The sequence below is a fragment of the Nannospalax galili genome, unplaced genomic scaffold (genome assembly GCF_000622305.1).
Source record: "Nannospalax galili isolate Female #2095 unplaced genomic scaffold, S.galili_v1.0 scaffold186, whole genome shotgun sequence".
In the NCBI taxonomy this organism is placed as follows: domain Eukaryota; kingdom Metazoa; phylum Chordata; class Mammalia; order Rodentia; family Spalacidae; genus Nannospalax; species Nannospalax galili.
The window spans coordinates 2197917-2214535 of NW_008358774.1; the positions used below are offsets into that span (position 1 = coordinate 2197917).

General features: G+C 42.5%; 1 protein-coding gene across 1 annotated transcript in view; it reads right to left on the reverse strand.

The window, feature by feature from the left end:
* The window catches only part of Ect2l (epithelial cell transforming 2 like), a 92631-nt gene that overhangs the window by 51762 nt on the left and 24250 nt on the right, over window positions 1–16619 (reverse strand). Inside the window, exon 3 of the mRNA XM_017795353.2 lies at window positions 2986–3148. Coding sequence (XP_017650842.1) covers window positions 2986–3148 — 163 coding nt within the window. The remainder of the gene's footprint in view (window positions 1–2985; window positions 3149–16619) is intronic.

Genomic DNA, 16619 nt, shown 5'->3' on the forward strand with positions numbered 1-16619 from the left:
AGGGTTCTAATTCCCTTGTTTTGTCTTGGAAGTAATACAATAATGTAGGGTACATACCATAATTTCTGTGGTAGTTATAAAAAAAACTTTACAATTTGAAAGTAATAATCAAAAATATTTAATTAAGTTAAAGGAAGACAGAAGAAAAGGAAAACAAAGCATAAGAACTAATGAAAACTAGGAAGTACTCAGGAGGTGAAGCAAGAAACTCAAAGCCGTCCTCAGCCACATGGCAAGTTCAAGGCTCCACTGGAATACATGAGACCTTGTCTCAAAAATAATAAATTAATTAAAAATAAATGAAAATAGGAAGATGGGTTCCAACCCAAATATGTTAGCATTTATATAACTTTAAATAGACCAAACACTTTGGTTAAAAATCAAGGTTTGAAAAAAAATCAAGGTCTGGAGATGGACATGATGACACACGCCTTTAATCCCAGCACTCAAGAGGCAGAGGCAGGCAGATCTCTTTGAGATCAAGGTCAGTCTAGTATACAAAGCTAGTTCCAGGACAGCTGAGACTACAGGGAGACCCTGAATCAAAAACAAACAAATTTTTTAAAAAATCAATGTTTGAGGCTACAGAGATGGCTCAGTGGGTAAAGTGCTCCCACACAAGCATGAAGACTTGAGTTTTGATCCCCAAAACACATGTAAAACTGGGCACAGCTGCATGTATCTGTGATCCCAGGACTCCTGTAGTGAGATAGGAGGTAGCCCTGAGTTTGATCCCCTGTACCCACAAAAACAAAACAAAACTTTTTTTAAAAATAAAAGATTGCCAAATGTCGAACAACAAGGAATAAAGGACAACCACCATGTTCCCTTTAGAGGATATCTTAGGTGTATAGATGTAGAGACACTAAGGGTAAAAAGATACGAACAAGGGATTATACAAGTGCACCTGGGTCGGAAGAGCCTAGTAACAGGTCATAAAACAAGGACTCCTGGCTGGTCCATGCCTGAGGCCCTCCACTGAGCACAGTTGTCTGAGAAAAAGATCTCAACACAGTCATCCCTAGACACCTGGCATAATCTACAGAAGGAAGTAAAGGACATTCCCCACTTGTCTACAACTAAATCATGAGTTCTGTCACACTGTTAACTCTTAAAGGACAATGAAGAGACACTTAGACCAGAGGCAGAATCAATGGCTGAAGATGCTGATTTTAGCTGTTGTAATATTCCTCAGCAAGTGTCAGCAGACTCAGGTGAAGCTTTGTACCAATTTTTTAGAATTGAATTTTTATGGATAAAATAACACCATATAAAAACCAAAGTGCAAATTGTTTTTCATAAAGAATAATGAACTAAGTATTCATGCTCTTGAAACTTTGGGGCTGGAGAGATAGCTCAGCACTGGCTGCTCTTGCAGAGGACCTGGGTTAGATTTCCAGCACCCACATGGCAGCTAACAACAATCTGTCACTCCAGTTCCAGGGGATCAGACACCTTCTTCTGTCCTCCTCAGGCACTGCACAACACCGGTGCACTTACATACAGACAGGCATAACACTCATACACATAAAATAAAAATAAATAAGTAAACAAACAAACAAATAATTTTTTAGAGGGAATAATGAACTTCTGAGACTGGAAAGATGGCTCAGCAGTTAAGAGCACTGGCTGGTCTTGTAGAAGACCCAGGTTCAAATCCCAACACCCACATCAAAGCTAACAAGTGTCCCTAACTCCAGTTTTAGGGGAAATCGAATGCCCTCTTCTGATCACCAATGGCATTGCATGACACAGGTGCACTTACATACATGCAGGAAATACACTTAACACGCATCAGAAAATAAAAATAATAAATTTTTAAATTAAATAATTTTTTTTTAAAAAATGAACTTCTATAACCAAGAAAAAAATGTTTTCTAAATAATTACATTAAATATTCCAAGGTCTCAATAAAAGTAAACAAATTATTAGAATGCTATATATAGCCAGAATTACAAAGTAAGTTACTAGGGCTGGGATTTAGCTCTGTGATGGAGTACTGACTTGGAGATTTTGAGGCCTTTGGTTTGATTCTCAGCATCAAAAAGAAAAAGTGAGCAGTATGTGGTGGCACATGCCTTTAATCCTAGCACTTGGGAGGCAGAAGCAGGGAGAGCTCTGAGAGATAGAGGCCAGCCTGGTCTACATAGTGGTTCCAGGACAGCTGGGCTACAGGGAGACCTTGTGTCAAAAAGACCAAAAAAGAAAAAGAAAAAGAAAAAATGGGACTGGAGAGCAGGATCCGTGGTTAAGAGCACTTGCTGCTCTTATAGAGGATGTGGGTTTGGTTCCCAGTACCCACATGGTGGTTCACAATTGCCTATAACTGCAGTTCCAGGAGATCTGATACCCTCTTCTGACTTCCAAGGGCACCAGGCATACACATTGTGCATATACATACATGCAGACAAAACTCTCATACACATTTTTTAAAAAGAAAATTTAAAAACACACAAAACTTTTAAATAAAAAATAAGGTACTGAATTTCACTTTTCTCTATTTTAAAATCTTTGTGTGTATGTATGTGTATGGTGTGTGTGTATGTGTGCATGCGTACGCATGTTCATGCATGTAAGTATGAGTATTCATGTGCCAGTGGAGGTCAGAGAACAACACTAGATGCCGCCTTGTTTAAGACAGGGTCTCTTGCTATTCACCATTGCTTCCTCCAGCTTAGCTGACCTATGAGTTTCCAAGGATTCCTGTCTCTACCTTCCATCTTGCTGGAGAAGCACAGAGTTACAGATGTGCACTACCAGGCCCAGCTTTACCTGAGGTCTGAGGATCCAAACTCAGCTCCTCACACTGGTGCGGCAAGCACTTCCCCCACTGAGCCATCTTCTCCCCAGCCCTCCATGCTTTTCTCCTAAGGATAACTTAACTGTGTTTCAGCTACGGTTTCACAGGGAAAGCCACCCCAGTGGACTCATTACAAACTACAATTGTCTTTGTGTCCTATTACTAGGAAGTGACAAGGAGCAAACCTGTTCAGTTAAAAACTTCCAGGGCCAGCTGACTTGAGCAGCTGCACACAAGTCTTTTGGATTCAGAAAGGAAAAGATATAAAGAGTAATGGAACGAGGCAACACTGTAGAGAAATCCACTCTGGCCACCTGCTTCCATTCTGAAAACCAGTCTTGGATGAACCTAGAAAGAAAGACACAAACATTTAGTTCATAACGCTATCATCTAACAGCGACTAAAAATCCAATATAGAAGCTGGAGAGATGGCTCAGAGGCTAAGAACACTGGCTGCTCTTGCAGAGATTCAGTTCTCAGCACCCACATGGCAGCTCACAACTGTCTAGAACTCCTATTTCAGTGGGCCCAACATCCCCTATTGGCCTCTGAGAGCACTGTATGCAGATAGTGCACACACATACACACACACACACACACATACACACACACACATATATGTAGGCAAACACCCATACACATAAAATAAAAATAAGTAAGATCTTTTAAAAAATCCAGTCTAAACACTGATCATTGCTATTTCTCTAATACTCCATTGTAAAATAATAAAAATCAGGACTTGGGGATATACCTCAGTTGCAGAGTGCTTACCTAGCCTGAGCAAGGCCCTGAGTTCAATCCCCAGTATTACAAATATATATTCTTTTTGAAATTAATTCTTAAGTTAGCATACAGAGTAATAGGTTTCATTACGGTGTTCTCATTGTATGCCCATTTTATTTGTTTCTTTTTGGCCCCTTTCCTACCGTCCTACCCCACCCTCTACCTCTCTCCTGCTGGTCTTCTGTTTACCCCACAGAATTCTTCTGCTTTCATGGCACATGAATTCTGTTATTCCCTCCCTTAAGATCTCTTCTTCCCTCCTCATGGCCTTCTCATAACCTCTGCACACTGACAATTAATTACACACACACACACACATTCTTTTCTTTTTTAAAATTTTATGTGTATGAGTGTTATGCCTGCATGTGTGTAAGTGCATCCATGTCATGCAGTGCCCACGGAGGACAGAAGAGGGCATCTGATCCCCTGGAACTGGTTGTTAGCCACCATGTGGGTACTGGGATTCGAACCAGGCTCTTCTGCAAGAACAACCAGTGCTCTTAACTGCTGAGCCATCTTTCCAGTCCCCCCCACATACATTCTTAACACATGATTATTCTCTTTATATATTGATGACAAAGATGTACAGTTCCAAGCCACCAGAGAGGTAGCCACTTTTTAATACAGAGCAGGAAAGGCTCAAAGCAATCTAGACAGTGGAACTTTGAGCTTTGTTTTCTGGAACACCTGGAATTTTAGACATTTGTGATCACTTTCAGCTGACTAGAAACTTGCTAAGGTTTTGCAAAATAAGAACCCATCACAACTTATTTATTCTAGGCTTTGGGGACTATAGAACTTTCTCCCATTGCTAAAGTGGCTACTATTGTTCAGTGTCACTGGGCCCCAGGGGACACAGATGAATTCACCAAAAAAAAAAAAAAAAGTCACAACACCAAACCCATCCTGCAATGGGTCTTCTCTGACTTGAATTCGCACAGTGGTTTAAGCCTCAACAAATTTCATGAGAAATGGAAATGGCATCTCTGATTAAGAATAAAATATCTTAGCCTTCTGGAGCTTCACCTACAAGTCCCCAAACCTGAAAACAACAGAGTTCACTAATAAAACTGTTTACCATCAATAGTGGCAAGTCTAATTCAGCATAGTATAGAAGAATTGTGCTGGATGCTCTGTGTAATGCTCTGAACATCAAGTGGTACTAGCCATACAAACTGTCCCGAGACTAAGAGTCAGTCTGGCACCTTTGAACTGTACTTTCACACTATTTGGCCACAGAATGAGAATATTGGGGGCCTCCTGATGAATCAGATACAATGCCTTCATTGTAAACTCAGTTTGGTGTCTGGTCTACAAGCTCACATGACGTGCCCATGTCTTAAAGCAAGTACTTTGCTAAAAATATTAATGAACATCTCTGCTGAAGCCAAATAGATTAATGGTCAAAAGCCTTCCAATAGGGGAACTTCAATAAAGGACTAGAATACCTGGCAAGAAACTCTTTAAATTTATGCAAAAACCATTGTTAACTACAAAGTTATAAGACTCATAAACTGTGCTAAACTTGGGTAAATCTCCGTGCTTGGGGTTATTTTCCTTTGCAGTTATGTCTCCCTCTTTCATGGCCAAGCTACTGTGGCATCCAGGAATCAGAGGGCAGTAAAGAATGTATAAAGCAGGATAGTATGCCCTCTTTTGTCTTGAACACTCAAACATTTTGCATGCTCAGTTTGACCTCAATGGATGAACAATTCCCATTGCTCTTGAGAACACCTGAGTAGATGTGGATTCGGACCCTGGCTGCTGTGGGTCTACTCTCCTTTCCTCAAAGGTCACTCATGGTTGTAAAGTGGCAACCCTTATGTTCTGTAGAATACATGAACCCAGAAAAGGGAAATGTAGGTGATCCTGGAGAGACGAGGACAGGCCGTGACTAATGGGCAAGGAATGGAAGTAGGTGGGGTTAAAGATAGTTTTAAAAATCTCTATTTTCTACTAATGATACAAACTGACCTTAACCCAGAAGCCTTCTATCACTTCTCAGTGTTCAGCATGGTTTTCCATCACTTGGCCCAGCAGTGTGAGATTTGATTGACACCCCACTTGAGAACAAACACATAAAATCTGGTGTAATTCAATGCCGACTAAAGACAGCATAGAGAATTGCATTAAGAGTCTCACGTTCCAGAAGTTGGACTGAGAAGGGGTGGGTCCAGATGGTCTCTTTCCACAGCCTTAGCCCAGAGCTCTCTCCGCAGATCTTGTTTAACTCAAAGGAAGAACAACCATGGAGTTCCAAGAGTCCTTTCTATATCAAACAGCATCTTCCAGTTCCATAAATCTCTGTTCTCCTCCCCCACACTAGAAATACATGTCAGGTTGCACACGCCCAGTCTCTCCATTTGCACTCACACACTGGCCCGGGTCCACACAGCCCATCTCCGCACTGCCTCCGCTGTGTGCTGATGGAAGGAGAGATTACAAGTTCTGCTACTTCTCTGTTTATATGAGTTTTCACCAGGAAATAAAAAAGAGGGATGAATTGAGAAAAGAAAGAGGTCAGCAAGAGTGGGAACCAAGGGGCTGGAGAGATGAGTCAGCTAAGAGCACTGGCTGCTCTTGCAGAAGATCCAGGTTTGAATCCCAGCACCCACATGGTGGCTAACAACCATCTGTAACTCCAGTTCCAGGGGATCTGACTCACTCTTCTGGCTTCCATGGGCACAACACAGGTGCACACACTTACATACATGCAGGCATAACACTCATACATATAAAATAAATTAATTAATTTAAAAGTTAAAAAAAAAGAAGGGGCCTCTTCCTGTAAGCGGCCCCGAGGTGACCTGTGAAAATGGGTTGCTACTCTCTTGACCCAGAAAACCCTACAGAATCATGCAAATCAAGAGGTTTCAATCTTTGTGTTCACTTTAAGAATACCCATGAAACTGCCCAGGCCATCAAGGGTATGCATATCTGAAAAGCCTACAAGTATCTGCAAGACGTCACTTTAAAGGAGCAGTGTGTGCGGTTCCGGTGGTATAACGGTGGAGTTGGTAGGTGTCCAGGACAAACAGTGGGGCTGGACACAGGGTCAGTGGCCCCTAAAACAGTGCTGAATTTTTGCTGCACATGCTTAAAAATGCATAGTAATGCTGAACTTTAGGGTGTAGATGCAGAGTCTCTAGTCATTGAGCATATCCAGGTGAGCAAATCACCCAAGATGTGCGGCAGAATTTACAGATCTCATGGTCGGATTTGTACATGTGCTCCCCATCACATTGAAATGATCCTCACTGAAAAGGAGCCAAGAGGAGATTGCACAAGAGAAAAAGATATCCCAGAAGAAACTGAAGAAAGAAAAAAAAAACTCATGGCAAGGGAATAAATAGAGCATAAAATAAATGCAGATAGAAGCAAAAAAAAAAAAAGAATGAAGGACAAATCAGATTAAGCCGGTAAGGTGGAGTGAATATAGTCACAATACATTCTATGCATGTATGGAATTGCCGAAAATTAATAAATAGATAATAAAATACCATAAAGTTTTACCAATAAACTCTGTTCTGCATGTACATTACATGGAACTTCTTCTGTTTTTGTGTCTGTGCATGTGTGTGTGTGTATGACCCCTACACATGACAGAAGATAGTTTGTGGTACACAGCAGGTTGTCAGTAAATACTGGTTAGATAAATGTGTTACTGAAAAAAGTAAAATCCTTCCCACTATCTACAGGCAGATATTGTTGGATGGCTTGCATATGGGTTTTGCTGTGTGAAAGTATAGAAATGAGAGATTCCCATATGCCTTGACTGATTTATATCAAAAAGAAGAATAGTCAGCTGGAGCCAGACAAGCTCCAGTGGGGGTACAAGCCTGTAATAATAGCACTCAGAAGACTGAGGCAGGAGAATCAAGAGTTTGAGGGCAGACTGGACTGCACAGTGAGACTGTATCTTAAAAAAAAAAAAAAAAACTAGACAGGGCCAAGGAGATGGAGATGGGTTCATCAGGCAAAGGAATTTGTCACCCAAGCCTAGCAACGCATAAAAAAAAAAAAAGTTTGATCCTTGGAAGCTATGCAAAGATGGAAGGAGGGAACCAACTCCACAAAGTTGTCCTTTGATCCTGAACACGTGCACCATATTCAAATACACACAATAATTTTTAACTTAAAAAAAGCATCGTCACTTGGTTGAATGGGATAGACCTGAGGGCCTGGGAATCTACTAGTTTCTTCTGCATACCTTCAGATAATCACCTCCAATTCCTGATTTTGCCCATGAACTGGCTTGCTTCTCCCCTATTCCATTCTCTGCCTGTCAAGACACACAAGCCTTGTGTTGTTCACCATCTCTCTATTTTCTACTTGCACATTTCTGGTTTGTGCTTACAGATGTGGCTTTGTTTCCTCCAAAGTAAAATGTATTTGTTTCTTGTTTGGGGTGATTTTGAAGAGGAAGGGGGCTACAGAAATTTTTTTATTCTATTAAAATTAAACAATTTAAAGTTTAGAACTGGAGCCCACTTTAAAACTGGAGCTCAAACATTTAATGAAATTGAAATTCAAAGCATAGGTATATTCACTTGGATTCTCCTGTGATTTACTTTTTTAGGTTCACGCTATTGGAAGAAATCTGTTTCTTTTTCCTTTAGTGTGGTAACCTCTGGCCCATGACAAAATTTGCTTCCCAACTAGAGCTGCAGCCACACTGTAATATGTGTTTCATTTATTCTTAATTTTAATATTCAGGCCATCCTGTTCCAGTGTAATCATTTCTCCTGATTGGATAGCAGACATATGGGGGATTGACTGCTACTTGTGATTCAGTGATAAGTTCACTCAACTTGGCATAGTAGCCCAGTTAAAAGTGAGGATTGTTTAGTAAAGTGTATAGACTGTCCTCTCTGAAAGTGCCAAGTAATAAAAAACAAGGAAAACTGAGTCAGCCTTCCACATTGAACATGGATCTGGAGCTATGAAAACTGAGTGTAGTAAGTGACTCCGCACAAAGGAGAATACAGCATTTTATGCACTAATGACAGACTGGAGGACCAATATCTGAACTGAGTCTAGAGACTGGATGGTAGAATTATACTAGTGTTGCTATGGGTGGATACACTTTGATTCTTCCCAGAATGTCCTTGTTTGTTAGAAAATACAGATTGAGGGGTTGGGAGACAGCTCAGTTGGTAAAGTGCCTGCTTTGTAAGCACAAAGACCCGAGTTCCAGCACCAGAATCCAAACCAGATGTGGTGCTGTACACATGTAGTTCCAAAGTTGGGGAGGTGGAGAAGGAAGACCCTTAAGGCTTGCTGGCCAGTCTAGAATGCTCAGTATCAGGCCAATGAAAGACCCTGTCTCAAAAACCAAGTGGGTAGTACCGAGGTGTTCTAGTTTGTTTCTCCATTGCTGTGACAAAATACTTTGACCAATACCATCTTGGGGAGGAAGGGCTTATTTAGCTTACATCTCCCGGGTCACAGTTCATCGGGGAGCTCAAAGTACGAACTCAGAGCAGGAACCTGGAGGCAGGAGCTGGAGCACAGGCCATGGAGGAACACTGCTTACTGGCTTGTTCCCCTGGCCCCTGCTCAACCTGCTTTCTTATACAACATAGGCCCACCTGCCCAGGGGTGGCACCACCCACAGTGGGCTGGGCCCCCCACATCAGAAAGAATGTAATATTTTGAATGGCATTATCAGAAATCTCATTACTGAGTGACAGGACTGATTGATTGAGCAACATAAAGACAAGAGGGGCCTGCAGAGATAGTTCACTGGTTAAGAGCACTGGCTGCTCTTGCAGGTTTGGTTCCCAGCATCCATGTGGTGGGCAACAAATGTCTTTTACTAGAGTTCCAGTGGATTCAATATCCTCTTCTGACCTCAATGGGCAGTGCAGGACATGGGTGCACTTATATATATGCAAGCAATACATTCATACTTTGTTCTAGTTTGTTTCTTCATTGCTATGACAAAATACTCTGACAAATACCAACTTGGGGAGGAAAGGGTTTATTTAGCTAAAATCTCCCAGATCATAGCTCATGAGGAAGTCCAAGGTAGGAACTCAGGGCAGGAACCTGGAGGTAGGAGGTGGAGCATAGGCCACAGAGGAATGCTGCTTACTGTGGCTTGTTCCTGGCCCCTGCTCAACCTGCTTTCTTATACAACATAGGCCCACCTGCCCAGGGGTGGCACCACCCACAGTGGGCTGGGCCCCCCACATCACTCATAATCAAGAAGATGCCCCACGGACATGGCCACAGGCCAGTCCAATGGAGGTGATGCATCAACTGAGTCTCCTTCAATCCAGGTATATCAAGTTGAAAACTAAAGCTATCCAGCACAATTGACCCCTTGTCAACTCAACACACAAACACATCACTATTAAACCAGAGTCTCCATTTCTTGTCCCCAAGATATGATGTTAATATCACAACATAAGACAGTACAACCTTTAAAGTACCACAGTCTTTAAAAAAACCCAAACACTTAAAGGTCCATAGTCTCTTTTAAATGTCTCTTAACTGGGCTCCTGTAAAATCCAAAATAAGTACTGTCTTATTTCAAAGGGGAAGAATTGAGTACACCTAAGCAAAACCTACATTCAGCAAAGTATCTCAAGGCTGGACATCTGGGATTCACTTACAATCTTCTGGGCTCCAAAGGGTTTTGGCAGCTCCACTTCTCTGTCTCTGCCGTCCACAGCACACACAGCTCTTCTCACAGACCCAGGCCGGATCCATTCCACACCTGCCACCGCCCTTGGTGGTCATCCCATGATCCTGACATCTCCAAAAAGCTGGGGTCTCCACTGAAACTGAGGCCACACCCTCATTAATGGCATCTTCTGGCCTCTCAGGGTGCAAAGCCTCAGATTCTCTCCACAACTCCTTCAATCCTGGGAATCTTCACTGCAACTGAGGCTTCACTTTCACCAATGAGCTTTCCTGGCCTCTCAGGGTGCCAAGCCTCAGCTGCTCTCAGTGGCCCCTTCACACTTTCAACACCAGAAGCATGCAAGAGACTCTTACACATTACCAAGTCCTGCTTCCAGCTTGAGATGGCGTCTTGAGCCCCCTCTGGACCACAGCTTTTGCTGACCCTGAGGAAATACTTCCCAGAAGATTTTGCCACAGTGATACAGGTCTCTTGCTAATTACAGGTGGTTTTTCAGTGCCAGCTAACCAGCAACAATTGTCCCAGTAAGCAGAAGTTTCACTTCAGTGGTTCTGGTCTCTTCTTAATCACAGCTGATTCTTTAGACCCAGCTGACCAGAACCCACATGTCCTCAATTCATAATATTCCTCAAACAGTTCTGATAGTCTCTGCTTCCTTTCGAAGCTTCACAAGCCAGGCCTCCATCGTCTACAACTCTTTCAGCATAACTGTTCCAAGCTCCACAGCAACAAACTCTAAGCACTCAATAACTTTTCCAGCCCTTTCTACTACCTCCTAAAGACAAAATCATTAGGTCTGTCACAGCAACACCCCACTCTCAGTACCAATTTACACGAGGCATAAAACCTGAGGTTGTCTTCTGGCCTCCATATGAATGTGCACACACATGCTCATGTACGCCTGCTCATACATTAACACACACAAACAGAAAGAAAATGCACATTGACAGGCTTAGGGTTAATGAGAATCATATTTACAACTTACTCTCAAATCATAAAGGGTAATAAGACAAAATTGATACAAATGTTTACGATTGAACTATAAACTATCACATTTTAATCAAATAGAGGAATCCAGGCGGAAAGCATAAAGAAATGATTTGTATTATTCTTGCAACTTTCTGTTAAAATTTATTGAAAAATAAAATTTTCTTTTAAAAATAGAGGCTACTTGCTCACTTCTAAAATATTGTTGATATATTTTACATTTACATATTTCCTGATTTGTTTTAAGTCACCACTGCTTTATTGATTTTTATCCACATAGCCCAGCCATGTTCAGAGACAAAACAGTGGCTTAAAATGAACTTGCTGGCATGTCAGTCTGAGGGGAGAATGGAGATTTACAGGGCTAACAGCATATAATGTTCACAAAACAGACATGTCACTTGAGGATCTTCTCAGTATCAATGAAAATCCACATGTAATAACTGTAATTTCCCTATAGATTAACATTCAAACTAAACAAGAATGAGATACCAATAACAGTTAATCTCCAAAGGATTATAGTTCCAAATCCTTGTTGCCTGGTAGGTTTTAGGGCCATTTTGCTAGGCTTTTTTAAAGGGGTGTGTGCGTGTGTGTGTGTGTGTGTGTGTGTGTGTGTGTGTATCTGTGCCTGTATTTACAGGTGCCTTTGGAGGCCAGAAAAAGGCATTAGATATTACTGGATCTGAAGTTACAGGTGGTTGCGAGCCACCTGACCTGGATGATAGAAAACAAACTAAGGTTCACTCTACAACTGAGCTACATCCTTAGCCCTTAATTCTTTGACACAGGGTCTAGGTAGCTCAGGCTGATCTTGAACTTACTGGGTAGACATGGTAGGCCTCAAAGTCACTATTCTTCTGCCTTAATATCCCAAGGGCTGGAATTACAAGCATGTGCCACCATGTTTGGTCTCAGCCATGTTTTCAAAGAAAGTTCTCAGTATCTTTAGAATTTTTATTTCCATGCCTTTCCCACCTTACAGAATCTGCTGTTCCATCCCAGAGAGGCAAATACGAGTTACTTATAAAACCAAACTTCAATTATACATGCTTTACATTTGTTCCTGGTCTGCACTGCTACCAGAACACATGCAAGAATAATGAACCTTAAGCAAGAAGATTAGAAAACGTTTCACTTGTGCTTTTACAATCTCAGGGCCTGAGCAACAGAAGGAAGGTATTTGCAACAATGACACAGTGGCTTGTCACATTGCACTTCATGTTGCAAAGTAGCAAATCCATAAAGAGAAATAACAACCCATCAGGAGAAAATGAACAAGATGTACTCCACTCATTTTTTGTGACAAGGATGGTTTTATTTAAATACTTCATGACAATGCTTTGTAGTGTATTACTGAATCTGTAATGTGCACTTTCAAAAATAACAGACCTCAGTAATATGGGACTTGAATCTAATTTTCTGCTCTTAAATTTGTGATAAGAAGTAGAAAGAAACTGCTAAAAGTATTATTAAAATGACTGGGAGAACAGCCAGGAGAGGTGGCCTGGAGACGGTGAGTGGATTTGGCTAAGCCCTGCTTCAAGTTGCCTGGGGAGCACCTCTTGGTCTTGTCTAGTGGCTTCATGAAAACTTTGTGGCAAGGGGACAGTCTTCAGATGTCACTTGTCCAGCCTCAGGCAGTTGCATGGAATGAGAAGGCAAGCAGGCAGCATGACAAGTGCCGACAGCCATCAAATATGCTCTGGATCCAATAAATCAGCCTCTAGTTTACCACAGAACAGCGATGGAGAGCATGGCTGTGGATTTAGCTGAAAAATGTCCCTGCGTGTCTTCTTTCCTTAGCAAACGCCAGGAGAAATAAGCTAAACATCTGAGGGAAGTCATGGTATATTACAACATCTAAGGATTCTTCCTAGAAATCAGTACACTGAGCTGAAAGGGGAATCCATGTGCTAAGTTCAAATATGCAGGAGTTCTGGGGAATATGACAGTATTTTAAAACACAATCCCTTCCAAAGGAAAGAAGTAATGAAAAGCAAACCTTCAAATTACCAAGATAAAATATGTACACCCCCACCCACATGCACACACATATACACACTGCACATACATACACATGCTACATATATACATACTACACACATACACACTACACACAATACATAAACACATGCTATGTGTATACATATATACATATATATACACATGCATATACTACATATACATACACATACATACACTGAACATTACACATACATACATACTACACATGCACAAACTATACATTCATATGTAGGTATGCATATAAACACATTACAGACATACTATGCTATACATACACATACCACACACATGCACATGCTATACACACATGGTACACACATATACACACTACACATGCATATATACACTACACATAACACACATGCACACAGTACATACAAATACACATACACATCACACATACTCATGCTATGAATACACACATGTAACACATAATTATATACACACATAAACACACATACACATGCTACACATATACACACTAGGGACACACTACACAAACCTATATATACACATATTACATATACACTACACTTGCATACACAGATATACATATATACACACATTACACACATGTACACACATACGCACACTACATATTTCACACACATATATGTTAAGACAGTGAGGAGCTGAGACAGAGATATTCATGAAAGAGTTGAGCCCATGAGCTTTACTTTTGCCTTTTCTAGCTCTCATAGGGAAGATAAGACCTCCCTCAGCTGGGACACTTGGGAGATGGAGAAGGGTGCAGGCAATCAGAACAGAGCTACCTGAACTTCAATCGGCACCAGGCTCAAATCAAGGACTACTGAGTACTCAGTCCTGCACAGGACATCTATATCACCCTCTCCAGAGCCCAGAAAGCATCATGGAAAAATGGTGGAAAGATGGTAAGAGCTGGAGGATGTCTTCTGGACATGACGTGCCTGATGTCACCATGAACACTCGGCAGCTATGGCTACCTGCACAAGAGCTGCACAAACAATAAGACACCAAAATAGGATAAGGGGCTAGATGGGAAGAAGAAAGGCATCTGCAGGAGTGGGAGGGGATAAGACAGGGTCACAGGGGTGAGTATGTTCGCAATGCATCATACACATGCCTGAACTGTCAAAAATTAAATTTCAAAAAAGCAAAAAAACCTAAAACATTCTTTGAAAGTTAGAGGCTGTGATAAAAAGTTGATGAGAAAATGAGAAACCAGTAAGATTTCAAGTGGCATGTGGAACACTCTGTGGACTCCACAACCCAGGACAGAGTTCTCCTCATGAGAATGCCATGAGAAAGGCAGCCAATGAGACAATGAGAGGTTTCAACTCAAAAACTGGACACAGTAAAGAACTAGATGAAACTTTAAAGTACGTATATTTTAAATATTCAGTAAGAATATGGGAACAAAATTTTAAATGTTCATTTAGAAAATAAAAATATTTTAGAAGTAAAGAAAGCAGTTTTAAAATAAAAAGTAAACTGAATGAATGAGTTGAAGAATGGATTTGAAACAGACGAAGAGGAAATAAGAGGACCTTCAGCAAGATCTGCACTGTGGAGCTACCACAGGCTCATGAAAAATTATGATGAACATAAAGTTATACAACAGTATTATTTACTGATTTTTTTTTTTATCTGACTCAAAGGCCCATATATATGGCAGGCTTGGTCTCCAGTCTGGCCCTTTTGAGAGGTGGTGGACTCTTTAAGGGTAGAGGGGTAGAGCCTCATAGAAGGAAATTAGATCATTGGAGGTATATTCTCAAAGGGCAGAGGGGAACTAGTCCCTTCCTGTCTTTCCTTGTTCCCTGGCCACTTGATGAGAAGAGCAGCATCCCCATTAGGTGTTTCCACCACAATGTACTGTCTCACCACCGACCCAAGAGCAACAAGCCAACCAAAGACCAAAACCTCAGAGGGGAGAGGAGTGGAGGGAGAAGACTTTCTAGCAGAAGGGAAGGTCAAGAGCACAGGCAATGAGTCACTGCAAAGGGCAAGAGGGAGGGAGGTGCTGGAAGAGCAGGGAACTATGGATAAATGTTAAGAAGTAGGATGTATGGGGCTAGAGAGATGACTCAGTGGTTGGGAGCCCTGACTGCTCTTTCAGAGGACCAGGGATCGATTCCCAGCACCCACATGGCAGCTAACAACCATCCGTAACTCTAGTTCCAGGGGATCCGACGCCCTCTTATGGCCTCTGGGGCATTGCATGACACCTGTATACCTATATGCATGCAGGCAATACACGCATACACGTTAAAAATAAATGAACAAGCTCTGCTTCCCTGGACCTGCACCACCGGCTGGCTTTCCTGGCCTGCTCTCCTACCCTCAGGCCTCTCTTGGGGTGGGTCTATCGTGGAGCCCTCCGCACCTTGACTCCCCCGGCCTCATTCGCCCTTCCATCTCTCCCACTGTTCTCTGCTCCTGGTTTGGGCCCTGCGCCATTCCTGGTCTTGGGTCACAAGACACCTGGGGAACCAGTGCTGCTTCCTGATCTTTTTCGCCGAGGCCAGCTTGGTGCCTTCCTTGGGCTCCAGGAGCACTGCTTCTGGACCTGGGCCCAACCTCAACTCTCTCTGCTTCCTTGGACCTGCACCACTGGCTAATTATCCTATCCTGCTCTCCTATCCTCAGGCCTCTTGGGCTGGGTCTATGGCGCAGCCCTCTGCGCCTTGACTCCCTCAGCCTCATTCACCCTTCCATCTCCCCAGCTGCACACTGACTCCCCCGGCCCCATTCACCCTTCCATCTCCCCCGCTATTCTCTACTCCTAGTTTGGGCCCTGCGCCATTCTTAGTCTTGGGTACTCAGACACCTGGGGAACCAATACTGCTTCCTGATCTTTTTCACCCAGACCAACTTAGTGCCTTCCTTAGGCCCCAGGAGCACGGCTTCTGGACCTTGCCCCGCCCTCACCTCCCACTACTTCCCTGGGCCTGCAACACCCGCCAGCCTCTTTCTGGGGCTGACAGCCTCTTTCTGGGGCTCCGAGGCTTACCTTGCCTCTCCCCGATACTTTGCATCCGGTACAAGCCAGTTACTCAATCCACTCCCTGGGAAATCTTGGGGCTTCTTCCCACCCCATCTGCTTTTGCATCCCTGCGTGGCACTTCTACAGCCAGGATCTCAGGTCACTCCAACACCCAAGTTCCTGAGGCCAAAATCATTCTTAGAAGATTCCAGACCTACAGAGAAAGTCTGAAAACTTCTGACCCGCATTGGAATTGGGCCACCGGGAACTCCTGAAGACAAAATCAATCCGGCCACGACAATATAAAATCAAAAGAGAGAACCAGAAGCTTACACGAACCAGCTCTTCATACCCAAAAAGTAAACCACAAAGACACATAAAGTTCAAAAAAAGAAGCAGAA